The 21,784-nt window shown below is 39.8% G+C and overlaps 2 protein-coding genes across 3 annotated transcripts; both read right to left on the bottom strand.

Moving 5' to 3' along the window:
• Positions 1-427: 427 nt before the first annotated feature.
• On the bottom strand, positions 428-21,407 carry LOC592811 (transforming growth factor-beta-induced protein ig-h3). 2 transcript variants are annotated; one of them, XM_030991836.1, is made up of 6 exons: positions 21,039-21,407; positions 20,273-20,493; positions 19,584-19,773; positions 18,786-19,004; positions 18,045-18,187; positions 428-561 (listed from the first exon to the last, which is right to left on the bottom strand). In XM_030991836.1, the coding sequence occupies exons 1-5, from the start codon at positions 21,316-21,318 to the stop codon at positions 18,048-18,050; spliced, it is 1,050 nt and encodes a 349-aa protein (XP_030847696.1). In that variant the 5' UTR covers positions 21,319-21,407; the 3' UTR covers positions 428-561; positions 18,045-18,047. The 2 variants fall into 2 exon arrangements, with proteins under 2 accessions (XP_030847696.1, XP_797409.3); XM_792316.5 differs by lacking the exon at positions 428-561 and having other exon boundaries at positions 17,922-18,187.
• On the bottom strand, positions 431-3,809 carry LOC753253 (transforming growth factor-beta-induced protein ig-h3). The gene is made up of 5 exons (XM_030991837.1): positions 3,481-3,809; positions 2,734-2,951; positions 2,057-2,246; positions 1,299-1,517; positions 431-707 (listed from the first exon to the last, which is right to left on the bottom strand). Exons 1-5 carry the CDS (start codon positions 3,758-3,760, stop codon positions 568-570), a joined length of 1,047 nt encoding a protein of 348 aa, XP_030847697.1. The 5' UTR covers positions 3,761-3,809; the 3' UTR covers positions 431-567.
• Positions 21,408-21,784: the final 377 nt, after the last annotated feature.

The raw sequence follows: 21,784 nt of genomic DNA, 5'->3' as shown, positions 1-21,784 counted from the left end.
TACTTTTTTTTGTTTACGCCTTCTGAACTGAGGTCCACGTCATCTGGGCTCAAATTATTTAAGCTAGGTTTTCGTTGCCTTGAGCAGATAAAATTTACCCAACTTTTAGTCACTGTAAATAAAAATGAACGATTTAGAATTTAGCCTCTAGATTTGTCCCTAAATATTTTGCATATAATTTTCAATTAGTTCAATTAGGATAGAGCTTTGTTTTGATGCATTTTGTTTTTATGAGAAATGCGTCCGTAGATAAATACATGTAGTCATTCAACTCACAATAACATTCACCAGTTATCAGAGACTCAAACCATACTATCGAGCTTTCATTATTCCACATCACAAATCTCATGACCACTTCTAACCATTTTCACACAAAAGCGCTCGAACAAAACTGACCTAGACGTTGATAAAATATCCAAGGAAATAATTGTTTTTGCAGTAGAAAGGGGTAGATTTTATTTCTGTACTAAAAATACAGATTCATGATTGTATCACGACATTCGATTAATATTCTGATAATAAATCCATATTGTATGGGCTGTATCGGGAACCGGGTCGTCCAGTTTTTTAAACGAGAACGAAGTGTTTTTGTGACGGGAAAATGACCCGGTCGACGACCTGGATCACTCCGTTGGTTGTGGGTATATCACGTGCGATCACTCGGGAAGCTTTTGACTGGTCACTCTGCTTGTTCAGGAGAATTTGATCTGTAAGAGAAGCAGAACGAATAAATATGGTGAAGAATTCATTTACATAGAAGTACAAATTAAATATGTTAAAAAACATTAGTGGACAAAAGCAACCGGCTTTAAAATAGATGTATCATTCTAGTGTAGCATTACCTTTAGTAAATAAAAAATTGAATCTTGAAATGTATATAATATCGAACATACATATATATCATAGTTGAAGACGTTATTGCCCTTTGCGACCGACCCAATATGTTTAAATCTAAGGTTGGCTTTTTATTAATTTTTTTGTACCGTTTTATGAAAAATGTATATGCGTATTAAAGCATTAAAAACTGAAAAATTATCGGCCCAAAGGGGTAAGTGAAATTTAATAAAGTTCAAAAAACCAACCGACCGACCCAGGTTCTGGCACTAAGGGCAAATCTTTTTGTTGTCCTAACTTTTCTTTTAGAAAAAAAGAGAAGTAACGTTCATTTTAAATTATATATTCCCTTTCCGAGATTCAAAAAGTGATATGTTTCTCCCCCCCCCCCCTTCTTCCAAAATACTTATACGGCCGCAAGTGATATGTTTAATGTGTTTATTAATGGATTAAAAAAGGCTTACCATCACTGTCGCGGGCAACCGAAATTTCATCTCCCTGCGAGGCACGGAGGCGCTGACCAGACGACAGAGAGACAGAATACTTGACGTCAGAGATCACGTGGTACTTGAGCAGGTTGCGGAGTTTGCCGGCGGGGTCTTTTTTGAGGTCGTCGAGGACCCCGGATGGGAGAGCTTGGAAGGCGGCGTTGGTCGGCACAAGAACCGTGATGGGGTCAGAATCTGTGAAAGACGGAATATTCGAATTAGGCTTTGCGCTTACTATTTCGTTATTATTAACCTGCACTTGCTGTTAGGTGTTAAATGGGTACCCGGTAGGATGCGATCATCATTGTTGGTCAAACAGTTTTGAGCGCCAAGCAATGCCTGGCTGGAATGCTTCCCAGGAAGTGGAGATTTGTGAACACACATTGTGTGTGGGCAAGTATTGAATCCAATGACCGGGGTAATAATATATCTTTAAAGCACTTGGGAGACATCGTAGATTTAGTAAGAGGTATATAAAAGCGGAATATCTCATATTTTTAATAAGGAAGCATTAACGGATTTTGAAATAGATACGACCATATTTCAAAAGATAAGCGGGTCCCAAATAATTTGTCAGTATTGAATTTGCGTATCGGACCTTTTACTGACGGTGTCATTTTGAAAACTACTAATTTGAATCCATGTCACTAGAAATTTTACGGCCATGCTATTTTCCCCCATTCCCTCCCGCCCCCCCCCCCCCCAAAAAAAGCCATTCACAGAAGTAAACTTACTTCTAACTTCATTTTCGAGTCCGGCTCGTTTCAGGAGATCGACGACCACGGAGAAGGCTTGGTTGTCAGCCAGGGTGTCCATTACGTTACCGACTGGGAGTGGATAGATGACCTTGTCGACTACGTGGATGAGTCCACTGCTAGCCTTTCTGTCGGCGCCAATGACTCGAGCGCCATTAACAGTGATCATCTGTTAAAGGAATAACATACATTAAAGTTTAACTCACATATACCCTGCTCGAATGCACCACTAGATGAGGAAGGAACTTTGTACATGCCATTTCTAAGTACGAATAGACATGGTGAATTTGAATGTTTAAAACATTAAATTTCCGGGGTTTTTAATTTTACTTTTAAGCAAATATTGGCAATGCCTTACACCGAGTCGGACCTTTTGCCACATAGTAAGACGTGCATATTTGCGTCTAATCTCATGTGCATTATGTTTCACTTTTGTAGGAAAGAATATGAACCAAAGTTGCAATTATTCGAAACGGAATAGTTGTATATGAACAGAAACCAAACCATTGCAGGGAAATCCAACTTTACCGGTTAACGAAATTGAGCAGAAAGTGTTTCCTTCCGACTTTATAAAAGCTTATATTACTTAAAACTCCTATCTATAATATCTGTTTTTCATTCCTCGACAATTTTCAAACACTTGAATTAAAACTTGCCTTCTTCGCGTCACGGTAGACGTTGAATCTTAGCTTGGCGCCGTTCAGACTCTGGACCTTCTGGTTGTCAGTGATCTGCGAAGACTCGACCCTTCCTGAAACGACCCAAGCCTTGACCAGGTTCTTCATGGCCTCCTGGTTTGGCCTCAGTTTAGCAGGAAGCTCCTGCCTCCACTTCTGGACAGCCTTATCACTGGGCATGCACAATGTGACAAATGCTACGAGAGAAAAAAGGAGAAGTAGAATAAACAAAGTATTATAAAGATAGATAGGATATAACATCCTAATTTACAATGAACATAAGTTAGCTCGAATATTCCATTAACGATCGGTCGGACAATACTTGGTTATACACCAATAAGCATTCATTTGGGCAAAGTGAATCGAGAAGTCATGAAACATTCAAACTTAATAATGGAGATATATATCTTGGGCTTCTGAAATTCCCTTAAGTTTTCGTTTTTAAAACTTTTTTTCTACTTTATTAGCAGTGGGGAAAATGCCTTTTGTCGATTAAACTATAAAGCATTGCAAATGGTGAATTACCGAATTACAACTGGTATAGTATTGAATTTATAAATCGGAAACAGCAAACGTAATTGAACGCAAAATCACTTTCGTTTTAAAGGAATTAGCTAGCTCAAAATTCAGTTTAGGATAACGGCACACCAATATAGGTTATGCTCTTGTGGGCTCCACGATTGTGTTTTTAAGGTAAAATACTGAAAATTGTGTACGGTAACTTACAAAGGTTACTGTCTCGGAGAACCTGTCTCAGGTCAACCTGCTCGGTGATGTTCGCTGCCTCACGAAGCCCCAGAGCCCTTAGCCTTTCAACGATGTCCACCTCGACTTGATCGTCGCTTCGGTTGAAGGACACCATCGAGTCCGCCGGGAACATCTTTCTCAGGAACTCCTTGGCCGAGATATCTTTGTTCTGCTGGTTCTGTTCGGCGGGCGAGAGTATCATCGGGTGGGCGACGGCTACCCCGACAAGGACGGCCAAGAAAGCGATGAGAGACTGCATGGTTGAGCTGTAGGATGCTTGGTAGTATTGCAGAGTAGTTAGAGTATAAAAAACACCAGTATTTATACCATTCCAGCTCGAATCTCATGCATACCATATACAAACAAGTTTGAATAAAATATGCAAACAAATTCTCCTCGAGTACTTATTGAGGAACTATATTCACCTGTTACGAATCAATTACAATTTGATAGCCGGAATGCAGACTGCATAAATTGGGTGTTGATATGTCGGTAAGTGAGCCGCTGAACGTTATGGTAATTTACAGGTCAGTTCACAAATGTTTCAAACTTGATGCATATATGCTATTGTTACTAGCGATCGGCGACCGCAAAGCTTAAAGGTATACTATGTCCCACTTGCAGGCCAAAAAAATGAAAAAAGTTAAATTCCAACTGCATTTGAAAGATAATACTAATTTAGAACTTCCCTAAAAAAGGTGGGGCTTGAAAATGTCTTCAAGTGGGAAAATAACGACTATTAGTTGTCAAATCGACTTTAGGGCTATAGAGCCCAAAAGTAATAGTCTTGATTTTCAGACAATAATTGTACTGAATGGTCATACGTTTTATGCTGCGCAAAGATTCAATCACTTTAATCTTGGCCATCACAAGAAGTGGGTTATTGATGTAGACAAATGCTCATGTACCCTTTACAACTCTTTTCATGTATGTTATTACCAAAGAAGAAGAAAAGCCAGTCAGTCACTCAATAGTGTCTGACACTGAAGTCTAGCAAGTAAACGGGTTTCCTTGCATAATTTGAATATGAGGACACTGCTAATGTTTAAATTTCACAGATAGGACATACATGACATATTCATAATTCCTGCAAAGTTCTACAGAATTTGAGGTTGGCTGCAAAAGGGACATAGTACCTTTAACAGGAGCTTGCATGTATGACATACCATGGACCTATTACGGATGGACATTCATCGTTTTCTTGACGAATTCATTAGGGACTTTTAGATTTGCGTGGACGTGGACGTGTTACGTCCTTTTCAGGCAATGGCAGTCACATGTGACGTCCTTTTAAGTACATGGCAGTGCCTTATTACGGATGGACATTCAACGTGATTCTTTCTTTGATCCAATGATAGTCACCGCTTTCTGATTATGTGCATCTTAATGAGAACATTCAGCTGTTTTAACAATAACGACTGCGCAAGCATTTTCGGTCATTGACAAAGGAGCAGTTTCCCTCTCTTGGGTTTTGTTTGGCCGGTGTGCTCTGTAAGAGTGTGTCTTAATTAAATAAAAGCAACCCCAATGGGGAGCAGCAAATTTGAAAAGTAGACGATTTTGGTGATATAAAATGTATTGTTACTGATTTGCACACTTTCGCACACACCCATGACCTTATAAAACAATTAGAAGGCCATGATCTTTATAAGCCCTGTGCGTTATAACCCTGGAATATTATGAGGAAGTAGGGGGAAACGGGATTTTAAATCACAACCAATCCGAAAATAACCTCTATCTGGTAATATCAAAATAAAATACAAAGTGAGTCAGAAAAAATGTCCCACTTTTTAAAAGTTGTATTGTTTGAAGTATGAATATTTAATCATGGCTTTCATGACATGTCTTGATAGAGTTATCCTCATTTCATTAGAATATCTGCATGCATGACTGAACATCAGACAATCTTTACAAGACTGTCAGATCTCTCTTGCGCCATGTTGCTAGGTGAGGACTTAAATAGTGTTTTGAACAAAGACAGTCAGACAGACAAAAACACACACACGCGCATACATACACGCGCAGGAACAACCACACAAAATGAGAGTTCCATTCCCGACAAGGCCCACGCAAACTGTTACTTTTGTCGGAAATTCTTCTTCTCGTACGAAAAGTTGAGTGGCCGCTGTCCTCTTGGTGCGTATTGGCGGATGTGGTGTTTCATGATGATGATGATGATGATGATGATGATGGTGATGATGATGATGATGATGATGATGATGATGATGATGAAGATGATGAAGATTAAGATGATGACAATGATGATGATGATGATGATGATGACATGATGGTGGTAGTGAATATGTATTAAAGGGAACGATTGTCAGGGTAATGCCACTTAAACATTCAGCGATCTCAATAAAAATCAATGCTTAAACAGAAAAGGGGAAATTATGCAACAATTGTCACCATGTGCGTTGTCTGTGTGCGTGTGTGCGTGCGTTTATGCGTGCGTGTGTGCGTGTGTGTGTGTTTGTGTGAGTATGTCTGACTGTCTTTGTTCAATGCACTGTTTTATTCGTCACCAGTGGCGCAAGTGGGGGGGGGGGGGGGGGGGTAGTGAGCACCATTCTTTTTTTGTTTGCCTTCGAAAATTTGAAAAATTGCACCCCCCCCCCCCCCCAGATCCGCCACTGGAGAAGAGGAACCCTGAAAAATTACACGCTGTATCCGTCCAACGAGGAAGGACTTAATCCATTTTCAGAGAGTATACCTGTGACATTAAACTGTGCAGATAGTTTAGACAGTAGAATGTGATGAGGCATTTTTATCAAATGCTTTGGACATATCTAGGAAAGCTGCCTCTACACGAGGAGGACGATTTTTATCAAGAATTGTACACCAAGCATGTAGGACATTGATACGCAGGGTGACGCAACTCCGTTTCTGTGTAAAACCGTGTTGGTTTGGATTGAGGAGACCAAATGTTTCTACATGTTCGAGAATGGAAGTAGAAACAATTTGCTCAAGAACCTTACATATAACAGAAGTGAGGGCAACTGGTCTGTAGTTTGTCATGATTGATCTGTCACCCTTCTTAAAGACATGAGTAATGTTTGCCCGACGCCAAGAATCTGGTTATTTGCCTGTATTGAGGGATATGTTAAAGAGATGGAAGAGAGGGTATAATATTTCTAGGGCACAATTCTTCAGTATGATGGGAAGAACCCCGTCAGGTCCTGGGGCTTTAGATGCTGAGAGCTGAAGGAGGCGGTTGCCTACCTGATGAACCTGTACCTGTATTGAGGAAAGTTGTGGCATTGGTAATGAACCAGATGATGGTTTATGACTGACTGACCCAGAGGGGTTAAAAACAAGAGAAAACATATCGTTAAAGGCATTTTATATTTCAGACGGTTGAGAGAGAGAACTCTGTAGAGTACTCTGTAAACATGATTTAATCAAAATTCGCACCAAAATTGTACAACCAAATTCTCTAACGATCTGCACGATATACTGCAAACATGTGACAGGGCGCACTCAGTGTCCTCAGTACACACAGTCAAAGATGCACATTATTCGCATTCGTATCTTGGGGCACTTTCTCTCGCATCCTCTTTCACATTCCTTCCATAGGTAGCGAGCAATCTAAATGCACAATGACATAGATAAGTGTCTAAAAATATAGCCAGATGACAACTTTGTTCTCTAAGTTCTCATCATGCTATCTAAAGACGATGTAAAAGTACCAATCACCATTCGCACATACCTTCTGTAACTAATGTGTAACCAGACATATATTACTGTATTAAAGACCGTATATGTTTGCCTAAGTTGTTCAAGTGACACTTTATTAATACATTACAACTAACAATAAGGCGTTCGAGCCTAATTCACATGCAAGTCGTGTCAAATATGACTCAATTCAAGTATGTATGCAATGCAAATACATGTAGTTTAAGAGCTTAAATATACATTATATACAAACAGGCGCGGATCCGGAATTTCTTAGGGGAGGGGGCCCAATTTTTTTTTTTTTTGCTCCCGAAAATTTGAAAAACGCGCCGGCCAAAAATTCGCTCAGTGGGGGGGGGGGGGGGGGGGGGGGGGGGGGGGGGGGGGGGGGGGGGGTAGTGAGCACATTTTTTTTTTTTGATCCTCAAAAAAATTTCAATTTGCACCCCCCCCCCCCCCTTGAGCGCCAGGGGGGGGCCCAACCCCAAAAAAGGTAAAAATCATGTGATTTTACATGATTTTTTCTCAAAGGGGGGGGGGGGCCGGGCCCCCGGGCCCCCCCCCCTGGATCCGCCACTGTATACAAATGAGTTGTCACTGTTGTCTGACAACAAATAATTAACCAAAGTGATACTAGCTTATCTAGGGACAGGTTTATGATGTAACAGTATTAGATCACTAGCAACTGAATTCTACTCCAAAATGTACCTTTTCTTTCCTACGAAAACATGAGAGGTAATTCTATTCCGAGGTAAACACAAAATAGCCTCTTAGGTACTTTTAATACAGGCTTATCATGCCACAGGGCTAATCCCCATTGTGCCAAGCCCCAAATCACGGAGTGCCAAGTTTATATTGAGATAATCTGATTAACGCTATGGTTCTATGAATAGCGAGTGCAAAACACATAGCACAGTCCAATGAGCATGAACAATAACTACTACTACGAAAGTGTGCGAGCACGCACATGGCAGCGTAGCAATAGCTTGTTCGCATGTACAAAGCACTATAACGATAGTGTGCATGCACCCTCATGACAGGCTATGAGCTATAACCAGCAACCATTCAAAAATTACTCCAATCTTAGTTTGAGTAAAAATACTCGATTGTCTATCTTCTTGTTGCCAACTACGTAATCTACCTTCATGGTCACCGCTCAGGGGTATTTCACTAACGGGTCCCTAGTCTAACATGCTAGTTCATTCTGTCGGCACCCATGTGACTTTAGATACAGAGGTGTCTAGGATGAGATTTCCAATCCCTACTTATCGCCAACTCCGGAATTAACTAATTAAATTCAAACGTACTTAATCCAAAGGAAACCGGTTTATCTAAGAATTCATTCCTTGCTGTCTGTAATTCAGTTGTAAACCTACATTAAAAATTCCAGTATCGATAATTATAACAAATTGTTATGAGCTGTAACAAACTCTAAGTAATTATAATCAATGTTTTTTACTGTACAAATTCTGAGTCCCAAGGGAGAGAAAGAGTGCGAGTTAACAGATTCACAATCCAGTGCACTCATATTAAGATCAACTATTTACATTTTATTTACACATAGGAGCAAAGGCATTTTTATTCAAGTAAGATTGCCTTTGTCCTCAACAGATACATTAACGAGGCATTTACTATCTTACAGATAACTTAAGTCATACCTTAAATTACCATATACAGGTATGAAATATACATGTTCAAATTGTTGTTGATATAGTATAAAAAATAAACTAAGATTAAAACTTAAACCTAAATCTTAATCTAAATCTGCAAGGTGCCTCACATAGTATAAGGCACCGGTGACATTTTACGTTATAGAGGTCCAAACCTCTTTGTCCAAATGTTCATATTTGTAGAAGTCTGTGGTACTTCACCTTATCTGGGAAGAGCTCACAATTATAATCAATAAATGGCACATACTTTTAAAGCTTACGATCAGACATGCACAAAGAAGACGGGAGACTTGATGCATGGGTGATCGTCAACGAAAAGGAGATAATAAGTCTTTTGTCAACTCTGTTTGTTTCTAAATGACTTGATGGTACCCTGTCCTCAAGCTATTTTTTAATCACGAATCATATTTCACGCATGAGTGATTAAAAGCAATTTGTAGGAAGGAAACCAAAAATTAATTTGGTGGGCGGTATTTAAATTTCAAAGAAAGATTCATATTTCTAGAAAGTTCATTTCTGCTCTTTCATATGATACCTCAATCAAGAAAAATAAGCCAGGAATAACAAAGTCCTGTTTGTTTAAAGTAGCCCTTACATTTTCATAATTTTAACAAACGAATTCGTTTTCACTGGGTGCCTGCCGTAGCAAAAAGCAGATTTGACAAAAGACTTTACTTCGTTTCGTTGACAATCAGCATGCATGAAGACTCTCATCTACGGCTGATTGTCAACGAAACGGAGTTAAGTCTTTTGTTAATTTCGTTTATTGATACGGCAGGCAGCCAGTGAAAACAAATTTGTTTAATAAAATTATGGAAATGCAAGCACTACTTTAAACAAACAGAACTTTGTCATTCCTCGCTCATTTTTCCTGATTGAGGTGTCATATGAAAGGGCAGAAACTCAACTTTATAGAAATGTGAATTTTCTTCGAAATTCAGATACCGCCTGCCAAATGTCTTTTGGTTTCCTTCCTTCAAATTGCTTTTAATCACTCGTGCGTGAAATATTCTGATATTATCTGAGTAGCATCACATGAAAGAGGAGACTCTAAGCTTTCCAAATATGTATCATTCATTAATTATAGTCGTGATTAATTAGTTATGATAAAACATCGATAATTCTCGGTTTCGTAATCTGTTAAATATTTAGGAGTTTATGTAGGCTACATTTCGAAATTGTTACAAGATTTAAACTGGAATATAGAAATAAATAAAATGCGAAATGATATTGAAAATGGTGTATTGAATATGATTGATATTGCTAGTAAAATATCTTCGCTTCATTTGTCATAGATATTTTATTTCTTTAATCATAAAGGCTCTTATTGGAAAATATGTTCAGATACTGGTCTGTTAAGATAGGGGGTTTGCCACTTTGTTTGAAGTCCAATTGCAATACGAAAGATGTTTATTTATAATGCTCTAAACATAATTTGCCATAATTTTATGCAAATTTTTCATTGGTCAGAAATAAAAATTATTGATATGTTAAAAGTAAGAAATATTCCAAATGAAATTAGTTGAACAAATTACTTTTAAGAAAGAAAAAAAAGTTGTATCAAGAATGGCAAGATACCGGTTTATCGTAAATACATAATTTAATTACAAATAGTATTGAGAATGACCCTACATTAATTGTTAAAAAAAGTGAACACACAACAGCTTCTATTTGATTTTAAATATACAAGATTAAAGAAAACATTTCCAAAGTGTTGGTTACATAGATTTAGTGTTGTCAATGATTTTAAACATGTATGTGATATTTTAGATCGTATAGAAATAGAAACAGGGGATAAAGTAATGTGTTGTTGTTATGAAATTGAAAGATTAGTATCGTTTGTTAAAACAGAAGAAGTCAAGAAAACCAACTGTCATTTATTTTAGGAATTGTTTTATAGATTTAGATAATGACTTTGTTTGGAAGGATGTTTTTTTCATTTAAATTAAAGCAAATTCAAGAGGACTCACAGGTTTATTGCCTCAATAGAAAACTTATATAATGGCAAATTGTGAATAATGATTTATGCAGCATTTGTGGACAAGTCGAGTTATATTGCAGAGATGAAATTTTGTTTTGGAGAATAATATGTAATTTGATATTTAACCTATTCCCAGTATAAATACAAGAAAAGCAAAAAATATTGTTTGTAGGTAAGGACTGAGGAAACAAGGAATATACTCTCCTGAATGTTATTTAAAGTATGCGCAATATACAATTTATAAATGCTACGTTCAAAAGATTGTCATTGGTTCTGTTATATATCCGCAGGATTTTTTTTTTTTTTTTTTAAAGATATGAATGTGTCAGCAAATAAAAAATACTTAGGTGGAAGAATTGTTGAATATACAAATTTAACCTTTGATTCATGCAAATTGCGTTTACTTCACTTTTTTTGTAGTACTTCTAAACAACAAAATTAGAAGAAGTCTTATAGACGCTGTGGAGTTTCAATTATTGTTACTGCTGTTTCTTTATATTTGCCGCGTTATATATATATATATATATATTCATTTCATTCTAAGGTCGGGAGAGATTCTTTTGTGACACATACAACTTTGTAATTATCATATACTTCTTTGAATGCCTCAAATGCCAATAAAGCAGAATGAATACCAAATAGACTTACGAAGGGGTCCAGGATTGTTCCAAAGATCCCCCCATTTACCTTGCCGAAATACAATCCTAACTCAACCCAAGGACGAATGCTCGTGTTTCCTAATACCCAGAAGGTTAGGCTAAAAATTCCCGTGTACATGGAACAAATCAGAGTCCATTTGATTTTCTGGATATCATTAAAGAACTGGCGTTGTGCTATGAACAAAAAAACCGTCATGCGCCACGTCAAGTAAATTTTAAAAAGAGCATACAGGATGGAGAAGTAGACTAGTGCCTGGCCGTCGCTGGAAGCTGATGTGGTAAGTACCAAGAAGGTGATAGCCCCGATAAGGCGGGAAAAGCTCAGAATGAATATCCCGCCACAGCCTAGCACCAGGATGCAATCGCTGTTCCCCAGTCCACGAAGTAATGATATTCCGCGTTTTACAGGAAAATGATGTGATCTTTTATTCGCTGTATACGATTGGAAATGGAGCAGGCCGATAAGTGGAACGCCAGAAACAATCTCGCAACACCATTCCAAATAGATTCGCGTGTTCCTTGAAAAAACAGTGGGATTTTTAAACAATCTAAGAAATGTAACTGCAGTGGTATTGATTAGAACTCCGAGTAAGAGTCCCAGGAACAGTTTTATGAGAGATTTTTTCAAATCATGTTTTCTAGAAATGTTTTGTATTAGGGGTAATGATTCTATGTCAGTTGAAGATCTGGCATCTCTGGTAAAAAATAGGGTTCGATAGTTAGGTCTTTGTGAAAAAATGGTTGAGATCCTCCTCCAAATTGGTTTAGATTTCTTACTAGACAGAAAATCGAATGACGGACTGGCACATGATGACAGTTTCAAAACCCCCACTGGTAAGGCGCCACTCCACATCTGCCAAATGATGCCAGCTCCGATTATACCACACTCTATTATAAAGGGATCAACTATTTCTTTAAAATCAAAAACAAACTCTCCAAATGTTCCGTTCAATTTGCATGGATGCTTTGGAAGAGGCGGGTGTTGATTGTCGGCAGCATTGAAAGGGTTTCCTATTTTGGCAAGTATAACCCAGATATAGCAAGCGAATATGTATCCTATAGGGTAACAACATTTCCCCTTTTGATGAAGACAGCGTCGTAATAAGAAGTGAAAAAGAATATTGCAATGACTAGGTTACTTCCAGTTGTTCCATTCAGAAGGGCTTGAACGGCAAAAGAAACTTTCCTTCTGTATGTCTCGCTAGACTGTAGGATGCATAAGACATCCGCAACTATCACAACAATAGCCCTGGCCACGGAAACAATCGCTAATATTGTAAAGATTCGCAGGAGAGATTTATGTGGACTTTTAAAAAGCGGTGTGGCATGGAATTCCGTCTCTTTATAATAACCTCCGGGTTCACCATTTCGATTTCGCGTGTGATCCACATCGGCGGTAGACCTACTACGTATATCTCCGATATGAGACTGGTTATCGGTAATGGTTTGTGGCGTTGAGTGTTTCTTATTCGTACGTATTTAAGGCTTTCGGTGACTGGAGTCCTTCCTCTAGAATTTGTACTCAGTGAACTGATTCCAAGCTCAGTCGGGTCATGGTGTCCAGACGCAAGACTCTCAGTAGAAACGGACAAACTGGTTGACGGGATTACGAATGACGGATTTGTAAATTCTTGGACAACGCCTCTGTTCTCTTGTTCAAGTGGAAAAGTTAGTCCCGTATGAGTGTCAGGTAGCTGGTCGCTTGTAAGGATGCCAACGGCTCTTGCACAATGACGGCAGCGCATTGGCCAAAACACTTCTTGAGCCTGATGGTGCATAGTTTTACCCCGAATGAATCGAATCATGATGATATCACCTACCAGTACGATAAGGATATACCCCGCACTTGCGAACAAGTCAACCACATCCTTTACGACGGGTGTAGCGTCAAAATGGCTGGCAATAAACGAGGGAAAAACATTAAAACTAATCCCCAAACTGACAACGAAACAAATCACCAACGTTGCGTCGAATGGTGCTAATTGTGCAAATTGTTGATCCATTTTTGTTGTAATTTGAAGATGAGATTTCTGTCGTAATATATGTAACACGTTTACGATAAAAGCCTATCTCAATTACTTGCAAATTAAAAGGCAAATAAGGTCCACCTTTACTCTTTGAGTTTTGTCAAGTGTTAGGTTCTGTGGATTCGATCTTCCCACAAGGGAATCTTAACATAATTACATGGACTTTAGCCTTAGAGGAAGTGTTGTGGTCATGTGGTAGTGAAACATGGACTTAAGCCTTAGAGGAAATCTCGTGGTCATGTGGTAGTGAAACACGGTCTTTAGCCTTAGAGGAAGTGTCGTGGTCATGTGGTAGTGAAACATGGACTTAAGCCTTAGAGGAAGTATCGTGGTCATGAGGTAGTTTGGAAAGTTGCGAAATGTGATTTTAAGAAGAATGATGAAAATCCCCTGGACTGACAAAGTTAGTAATGAGGGAGTTCTTACACGAGCTGGAGTGCAAGGGAAAATGATACGTGAGATGTTGATTAGGCAGTTGAAGTTCATGGGTCACATTACACGTAAAAAAGGCCTAGAGAATCTTGATTTGACAGGGAAAACTGTGGGAAGAAGGAGTAGGGGAAGAAGGAGGACACTTTGGATGGACAGTCTGCAGAAATTGTTGGAAGAGAGAGGGGTAAAAGAACTGGAAGGGGTACTAATACAGAAGGCTAGGCAGTTGACAGAGGACCCCCCCCCCCCCAAAAAAAAAAAAAAAATGTGCTCACTGGATCCGCCACTGTATTTACCTGTTCTCACATTTTTGTAGGTAGGTCAAGCCATAATGTTTGTTCTACCTGGCATATGATACAGTGTTAGTACATTATATTCATTAACTATTAAAAATCAAAAGAAATCTTGATGAACAGTTTCTCTTTGGGTCTTAGGTGTAGATGGACTCCATTCTTCCTTATCATTCAGTGATTTGGTCACCACCTTCATTATAATATCGAGTGTTCAGTGACTAAAAGACGTAACTCCATATTTTGCCAAAATGATTCAGAAAAATGTGGGCGTTGTGGCGTGCGCCTGTAATCCAGCTAACAGTGGAAGTTAAAAACTGATTTAGCCGAGGACGCAGGTCACGTTTTTCGAATGGTGACGTTATGGTCGGTCCCCAGACGTGAATAATTATATCTGATTGATACACGTCTGTAAAAACCCAATACACACACGTGGGTTTTCCAGGAAACACAAATACCTCACGCAACCGTGACACCCATTGAAGTCAATGGCCAGTGACACATAAACCACTTTTTCTCAAGATGGCCAAAATGGAGTTACGTCTTTGTGTCACTGACCCCTCGATGTATCCTCTTCATTCTCCTTTTCAAGGCGAGTCCGACTCGGTGAAGGATCTTCTTCAGAACCCCCACCTAAGGGTGCTTATTACACAGTTGGATATAAAGCAGAGGAGAAGGCTAAAGCTATAGAGGGCGCCATGCAGGAGCCAAAATCTGTGGAGTTTGCAGATGCCTGCCTTGCCACTATTGCAGACAGGTGCGGATCCAGGTTTTCTTGGGGGGGGGGGGGGATTTGAAATGATGGGAGCCAAATATTGGTACGTAATGGTGACCAGCAGTGGCGTAATGAGCACAAAGTTTTTTTTTTCTTTCTTTTTAGGAGGGGGGGGGGGCTAAAGTATTTACGATCAGGTAGAGCGTAGCATAAATTGGCGTGGGACAAGGGGCGGAGCCCCCGGAAGCTCAGGGGTATGGGCACTTAATTACAGTCAGATGAGCATATTTTGATACCTTGCTTTGTGACACTGGCAGGACACTAATTGGCGTGGGGTCCAGGTGGCGAAGCCTCCGGAAGCTTAGGGGTTTTAAGGCATTAAATAACCAACAGAATAGAATCTGGGAGTCCGCCTTAGGGCCTTAGGTGGGGTCCAAGGGGATGGAGCCCCGAAGCTCAGGGGTTTTAGGCAATCAATTACGGCCAGATGAGCGTCTAGGGGCCGCCTTAGGCCCATTGGTTAGGTTTAGGGGCCAGAGCCCCCGGAAGTTCGGGGATTTTAGGCATTTAATTGCGGTCAGATGAACATATTTTGATACCTTATTTGTGACACTGGCAGGACACTAATTGGCGTGAGGTCCAGGGGGCCTAGCCCCAGAAGCTCAGGGGTTTTGGGCATTAAATTACCGTCAGATTAGCATCCAGGGGTCCGCCTTAGGGCCCTAGATGGGGTCCAGGGAGCAGAGCAACCGAAAGTTCATCGGGTTTAAGGCATTTAATTACGGTCAGATGAACATTTTTTGATACCTTATTTGTGACAGTGGCAGGACACTAATTGGCGTAGGGTCCAGGGGGCAGAGCCCCCAGAAGCTCAGGGGTTTTAAGGCATCAAATTATCGTAAAATGAGCATCCAGAGGTCCGCCTTGGGGCCCTAGATGGGGTCCAGGAAGCAGAGCCACCGAAAGTTCTTCGGGTTTAAGACATTTTATTTAGGGGGGGCAAATTCCTCCCGCCCCCAGATCTACATCTTGTTGGCGGGAAAATCGCAACTGATCTCCCGTACCTTTCTTCTTTCTCTTTTTTTATTTCCCTCCTCTCCTCTTTCCTTCTCGCTCTTTCAGGTTTGCTGGGGGGAGGCAAGGGTTTTTCGCCCCCCCCCCCCCCCACGATCCACACGCTGTTGGCGAGATTAATCGCAACTGATCTCCCCTTCTTTTCACCCTTTTCTTTTCTTCTTCCTTTTTTGGTTCCCTTTAAGCTCTCCTCTTTCCTTTACCTTCCTTCTCTCCCTTTTTTGGTGGGGGCGGGGAGAGGAAAGGCAAGGGCCTCCCCTCCCAATCCACAACTTGTTGGCGTGAAATTGCAACTTATATCCCCTTTTTTTCTTTTCTTCTTCCTCTTATTTCCTTCTCTTTATTTCCTCTTTCCCTGTTTTCTATCCCTTTCTTTCCTTCTCTCCTATTTTGTTGATGGGGGGGGGGGAAGGCAAAAGCCGCTGGAAGGCAAAGCCCTTTCGCCCCCCCCCCCCGATCTCCTTCTTCCCCCTCTATTTTTTCTTTACTTCTTCCTCTTCTTTCTTTCCCTTTCTCTCCTCTTTCCCTTTCCCTTCTCTCTCTCTCTCTTTTGCGGGGGGGGGGGGGGGATGGTAGGGGGCAAGGCCCGCTCAGCCCCCTGGATCCGAGCCTGATTGCAGACAGATGATATTTTTGTTGATGTCTCTGTGGACTAATTTTTACAGAAATGCAAGGAACGAGTGAGGGACAGAAAGGATATGAGATATAACATGCTATTCAATAGTCGGTACCAGTGTGTTAACTCTGAAACTAAAGGTTGATTTTTATAGTTTCACAGCTGGGGAGAGGCAGATTTGTATGTGAATCATCGATGTCACCAGAAGGGGGAAGGTATGGCAGGTTGTCCTATTATCATATTTCCCCTTCTCACTTTCTGTCTCTCCCAACAGTTTTTTGTATACATTTTATTTTTTACGATCAGTTTTTGATCAGTTTTTTAGCTTATGAAAAAAGTGATTGTAAACTTATTGCAAAGCGTGCTGTCCACAAAATATTGTGACAAACTGAATCGACCCGTGTTATATTCTAGAACCATTCTACCATTTCCCATGTTCAATGAAGTACCATTTGTTAAATATTTTTTTCATTTGACGCAGTCTCTACCACTGATTATTTTCTTTAATGTCTCTTCAGTTGAGTTGATGTTGCCAAATTGTGTTAATCTCTTTAGATATGGCGTATTAAATATTAAATATATTATTTTAAAACCTGTCATAAAATTCTGAAGTTATTTATTTCTAAAGTAGGAGACGAGACTCATCGATAATAGGGACTTTTAGATTTGCGTGGACTGATACGTGGGACATCCATTCAAGGCAGTGCATTAAAAGGACGTCGACCGTAGAAATCCCCATCGTCTTCGTGCGAATCTAAAAGTCCCTAATATAGAGGCTGCTTACGACACGAAAGTGGAGAGGAAAAAGAGCAAGATAGTGACAATAAGATAGTGGAGAGGAATGAGAGAAATAGTGAGAAGTAGGAGTGGAAAATAAAGAAACGGTACCCCTCTTTATGTTCTTTGGTCTCAACAAATGGGACTAAGGTTCACATCATCTGGGCTTCAAAAAATGAAATTTGTAGCTCATTGCTTTGAGCAGAATGAAATTTAAGTCATTAAAATATAATTTCGAATTCACCATCAAGAAATGCTTAGATTGTTGCATATAAATTCTTGTTTTTCTTTTTGTCAGAATTGTTTCTCTTTACATTCAACTCTCATAACATTAAAATTCACCTGTAATCAGAAATTCTAAACAATACTTCCTCGCAATCAAATCGGAGACTTTACTATTCCACATCACAAATCTTCTAGATCACTTATAACCAATCATCAATCATGAAAACGCTCACCAAAACCGACCATGAGGTTATACAAATATCCAAGAAAACATTGATCTTGCAGTTCAAAGAGGTTGTTTTATTTCCGTACTAAAATAAAGATTCATGATTGTATCACGATATTCAATTATTTTTCTGATTAGTATGGGCTGCATCGTTGTACCGGAAGCCGGGTCGTTCCGTTTTAAACGAGAACGAAGTGTTTTTGTGGCGGGAGAATGACCCGGTCGATGACCTGGATCACTCCGTTGGTTGTGGGGATATCACGTGCGATCACTCGGGAAGCTTTTGACTGGTCACTCTGCTTGTTCAGGAGAATTTGATCTGTAAGAGAAGTAGATCAACGAATAAATATGGTGTAGAATTTAATTACATAGAAGTACAAATGAAATATGTTAAAAAATATTAGTGGACAAAGCCGACGGTCTTTAAAATAAATGTTTCTTCATTCTAGTGTAGCATTACCCGAGTAAATAAAAAACTGAATCTTGAAATGTGTATAATATCGAACATACATATATCATAGTTGAAGACGTTATTGCCCTTTGCGACCGACCCAAAAATTTTAAATCTAAGGTTGGCTTTTTATTTTAAAAATTTGTACCGTTTTATGAAAAATGTATATGCGTATTAAAGCATTAAAAACTGAAAAATTATCAGCCCAAAGGGGGAAGTGATATTTAAAAAAAAAAAAAAAAAAAAACCGACCGACCCAGGTTCTGTCATTAAGGGCAAATCTTTGTGTCTTAACTTTTCTTTAAGAAAAAAAGTAATATTCATTTTAAATTATATATTCCCTTTCCGAGATTCAAAAAGTGATATGTTTCTCCCTACCCCCCCCCCCCACCTTTCTTCCAAATACTTATACGGCCGCAAGTGATATGTTTTAATGTGTTTATTAATGAATTTAAAAAAGGCTTACCATCACTGTCGCGGGCAACCGTAATCTCATCTCCCTGCGAGGCACGGAGGCGCTGACCAGACGACAGAGAGACAGAATACTTGACGTCTGAGATCACGTGGTACTTGAGCAGGTTGCGGAGTTTGCCGGCGGGGTCCTTTTTGAGGTCGTCGAGGACCCCGGATGGGAGGGCTTGGAAGGCGGCGTTGGTCGGCACAAGAACCGTAATGGGGTCAGAATCTGTGATAGAGAAGACGAATATCAGAATTAGGCTTTGCGCTTAATTATATCCTTTGGGAAGATATTAATTTGCACTTGCTACTCTTCACCCAGGTGTTAAATGGGTACCCGGTAGGATGCGACAGTCAGTGTTGGTTAAACAGTTTTTGAGCGCGAAGTAACGCCTGGCTGTAATGCCGCTCGATCCCCAGGGAGTGGAAATTGTGCGCACGGACAAGTATGTAATCCAGTGACCGGGGTAATAGTATCTGTAAAGTGCTTAGAGACATTGTTGATTTAGTAAGCGCTATATAAAAGCGGAATACTATTATTATTAATCGTTATCTTTTTAAGAGGAAGGAATAACGATTTTGGAAAGATATATCACCAGTTTATCGAGAAATATTCACTATCCTGCTGTACTCGGCACCATGTTAAAAAAAGAAGAAGTGGGTCCCAAATCATTTCAGTATTACATATGCGTATCTGATCTTTTACTGACATTTTGAAAACTATAATTTGAAATCCCGTCACTATAGAAATTTAAGGCCTTACGATTACCCTCCCCAAAAAATAAATCATTCAAAGAAGCAAATTTACTTCTAAGTTCATCCTCGAGTCCGGCTTGTTTCAGGAGATCGACGACCATGGAGAAGGCTTTGTTGTCGTCCAGGGTCTCCATTACGTTACCGACTGGGAGTGGATAGATGACCTTGTCGACTACGTGGATGAGTCCACTGCTAGCTTTTCTGTCGGCGTCAACGACTCGAGCGCCATTAACAGTGATCATCTGTAAAGGAATAACATACATAGGTACTCGAATACATCATCAGATGGGGGGGGGGGGGGAGGGGGAGAGACATTGTGTTGTACGTACATTTTTCCATTCGTGTATTTTATATAGATGGGTACGAATAGACAAGTTATTTGTAAAACATTTTTTTTTAATTTGCAATGCCTTGCAGACTTTTCACCGAGACTGACCCTTTGCCACATAGTACGACGTGCATATTTGCGTATAATCACATGTGCATTTCTGAATAAATAAATTTTGTAGCTTAAGTAAAAAAAAAAATGAAACAAGTTGTGGAAACCTTCATAAATTAAGGGCATTATTTTGAACGAAATAGGTGTATCTGAACAGAAAATATTGCAGGGAAATCTTCACTGGTTAACAAAATTTAGCAGAAAGTGTTTCCTTCAGACTTTTGTATATATTTTCTGGTTTTCATTCCTTGACATAATTCCAATACTAGATTCCACAAATAGAAGAGTAAATTAAAACTTACCTTCTTCGAGTCACGTGCGTAGACGTTAAATCTTAGCTTGGCGCCGTTCAGACTCTGGACCTTTTGGTTGTCGCTGATCTGCGAAGACTCGACCCTTCCTGAAACGACCCAAGCCTTGACCAGGTTCTTCATGGCCTCCTGGTCTGGTCTCAGTTTAGCAGGAAGCTCCTGCCTCCACTTCTGGACAGCCTTGTCACTGGGCATGCACAATGTGACAGATGCTAAACGAGGAAGAAAAAAAAGATACGAGAAGTTAAATATACAAAGTATAATAAAGATTAACAGAAGTTTAGGATATAACATCTAAATTTACAATGGACATAAAATTAGCTCACATATTCCATAAACGATCGGTCGAGCAATACTTGATTATACACCAATGAACATTCATTTGGGCAAAGTGAATCGAGAAGTCGTGAAACATTCAAACCTAATAATGGAGAAATATATCGTGGGCTTCTGAAATTCCCCTGAAAGTTCCGTTTTTAAAACTTTTTTCTACTTTATTAGCAGTGGGGAAATGCCTTTGTCGAGTAAACTATAAAGCATTGCAACTGGTGAATATCCAAATTACAACTGGTATAGTAATGAATTTATAAATCGGAAACAGCAAACGTATTAGAACGCAAAATCACTTTCGTTTTAAAGGAATTAGCTAGCTCAAAATTCAGTTTAGGAAAACGGCACACCAATATAGGGTATGCTCTTGTGGGCTCCACAATTGTGTTTCAAGGTAAAATACTGAAAATTGTGTAGGGTAACTTACAAAGGTCACTGTCTCGGAGAACCTGCCTCAGGTCAACCTGCTCTGCGATGTTCGCTGCCTCACGAAGCCCCAGAGCCCTTAGCCTTCCAACGATGTCCTCATCGACTTGATTGTCGCTTCGGTTGAAGGACACCATCGAGTCCGCCGGGAACATCTTTCTCAGGAACTCCTTAGCCGAGATGGCCTTGTTCTGCTGGTTCTGTTCGGCGGGCGAGAGAACCATCGGATTGGCGATGGCTACCCCGACAAGGACGGCTAAGAAAGCGATGAGAGACTGCATGGTTGAGCTGTAGGATGCTTGGTAGTATTGCAGAGAAGCAGAGAGACCTTCTACAAGCTAGGAGGAATGACAAGGTGTGGCTATAATATAAAAAAAACACCAGTATTTATACCTTTCCAGCTCAAAACCCGCATGCATACCATAAAAGACCGTTTGAATAGAATACGCAAACAAGTTCTCCCCGAGTACTTATTGCATTCACCTGTTACAAATCAATTATACTTTGATAGCCGGAATGCAGACTGCATATATTGGTTGTTGCTATGTCGGTAAATGATTTGCTGAACTTTATGGTAATTTACAGGTCAGTTCACAAACGTTTCAAACTTGTATGCATGCATCTGCTATTGTTACTATAGCGACGACCACAAAGCTTGACATGAGCTTGTCTGACATACTAAAACATAATGGATGCTCTACCTCTTATCAACCAGAGTCGTAGCGAATAAAAGAAAACATTGAAAGC

This window comes from Strongylocentrotus purpuratus, unplaced genomic scaffold (genome assembly GCF_000002235.5).
Source record: "Strongylocentrotus purpuratus isolate Spur 01 unplaced genomic scaffold, Spur_5.0 spur5_scaffold_2, whole genome shotgun sequence".
In the NCBI taxonomy this organism is placed as follows: domain Eukaryota; kingdom Metazoa; phylum Echinodermata; class Echinoidea; order Camarodonta; family Strongylocentrotidae; genus Strongylocentrotus; species Strongylocentrotus purpuratus.
The sequence above is the reverse complement of the archived record's forward strand: the minus strand, read 5'-3'. Positions and strand labels throughout refer to the sequence as shown.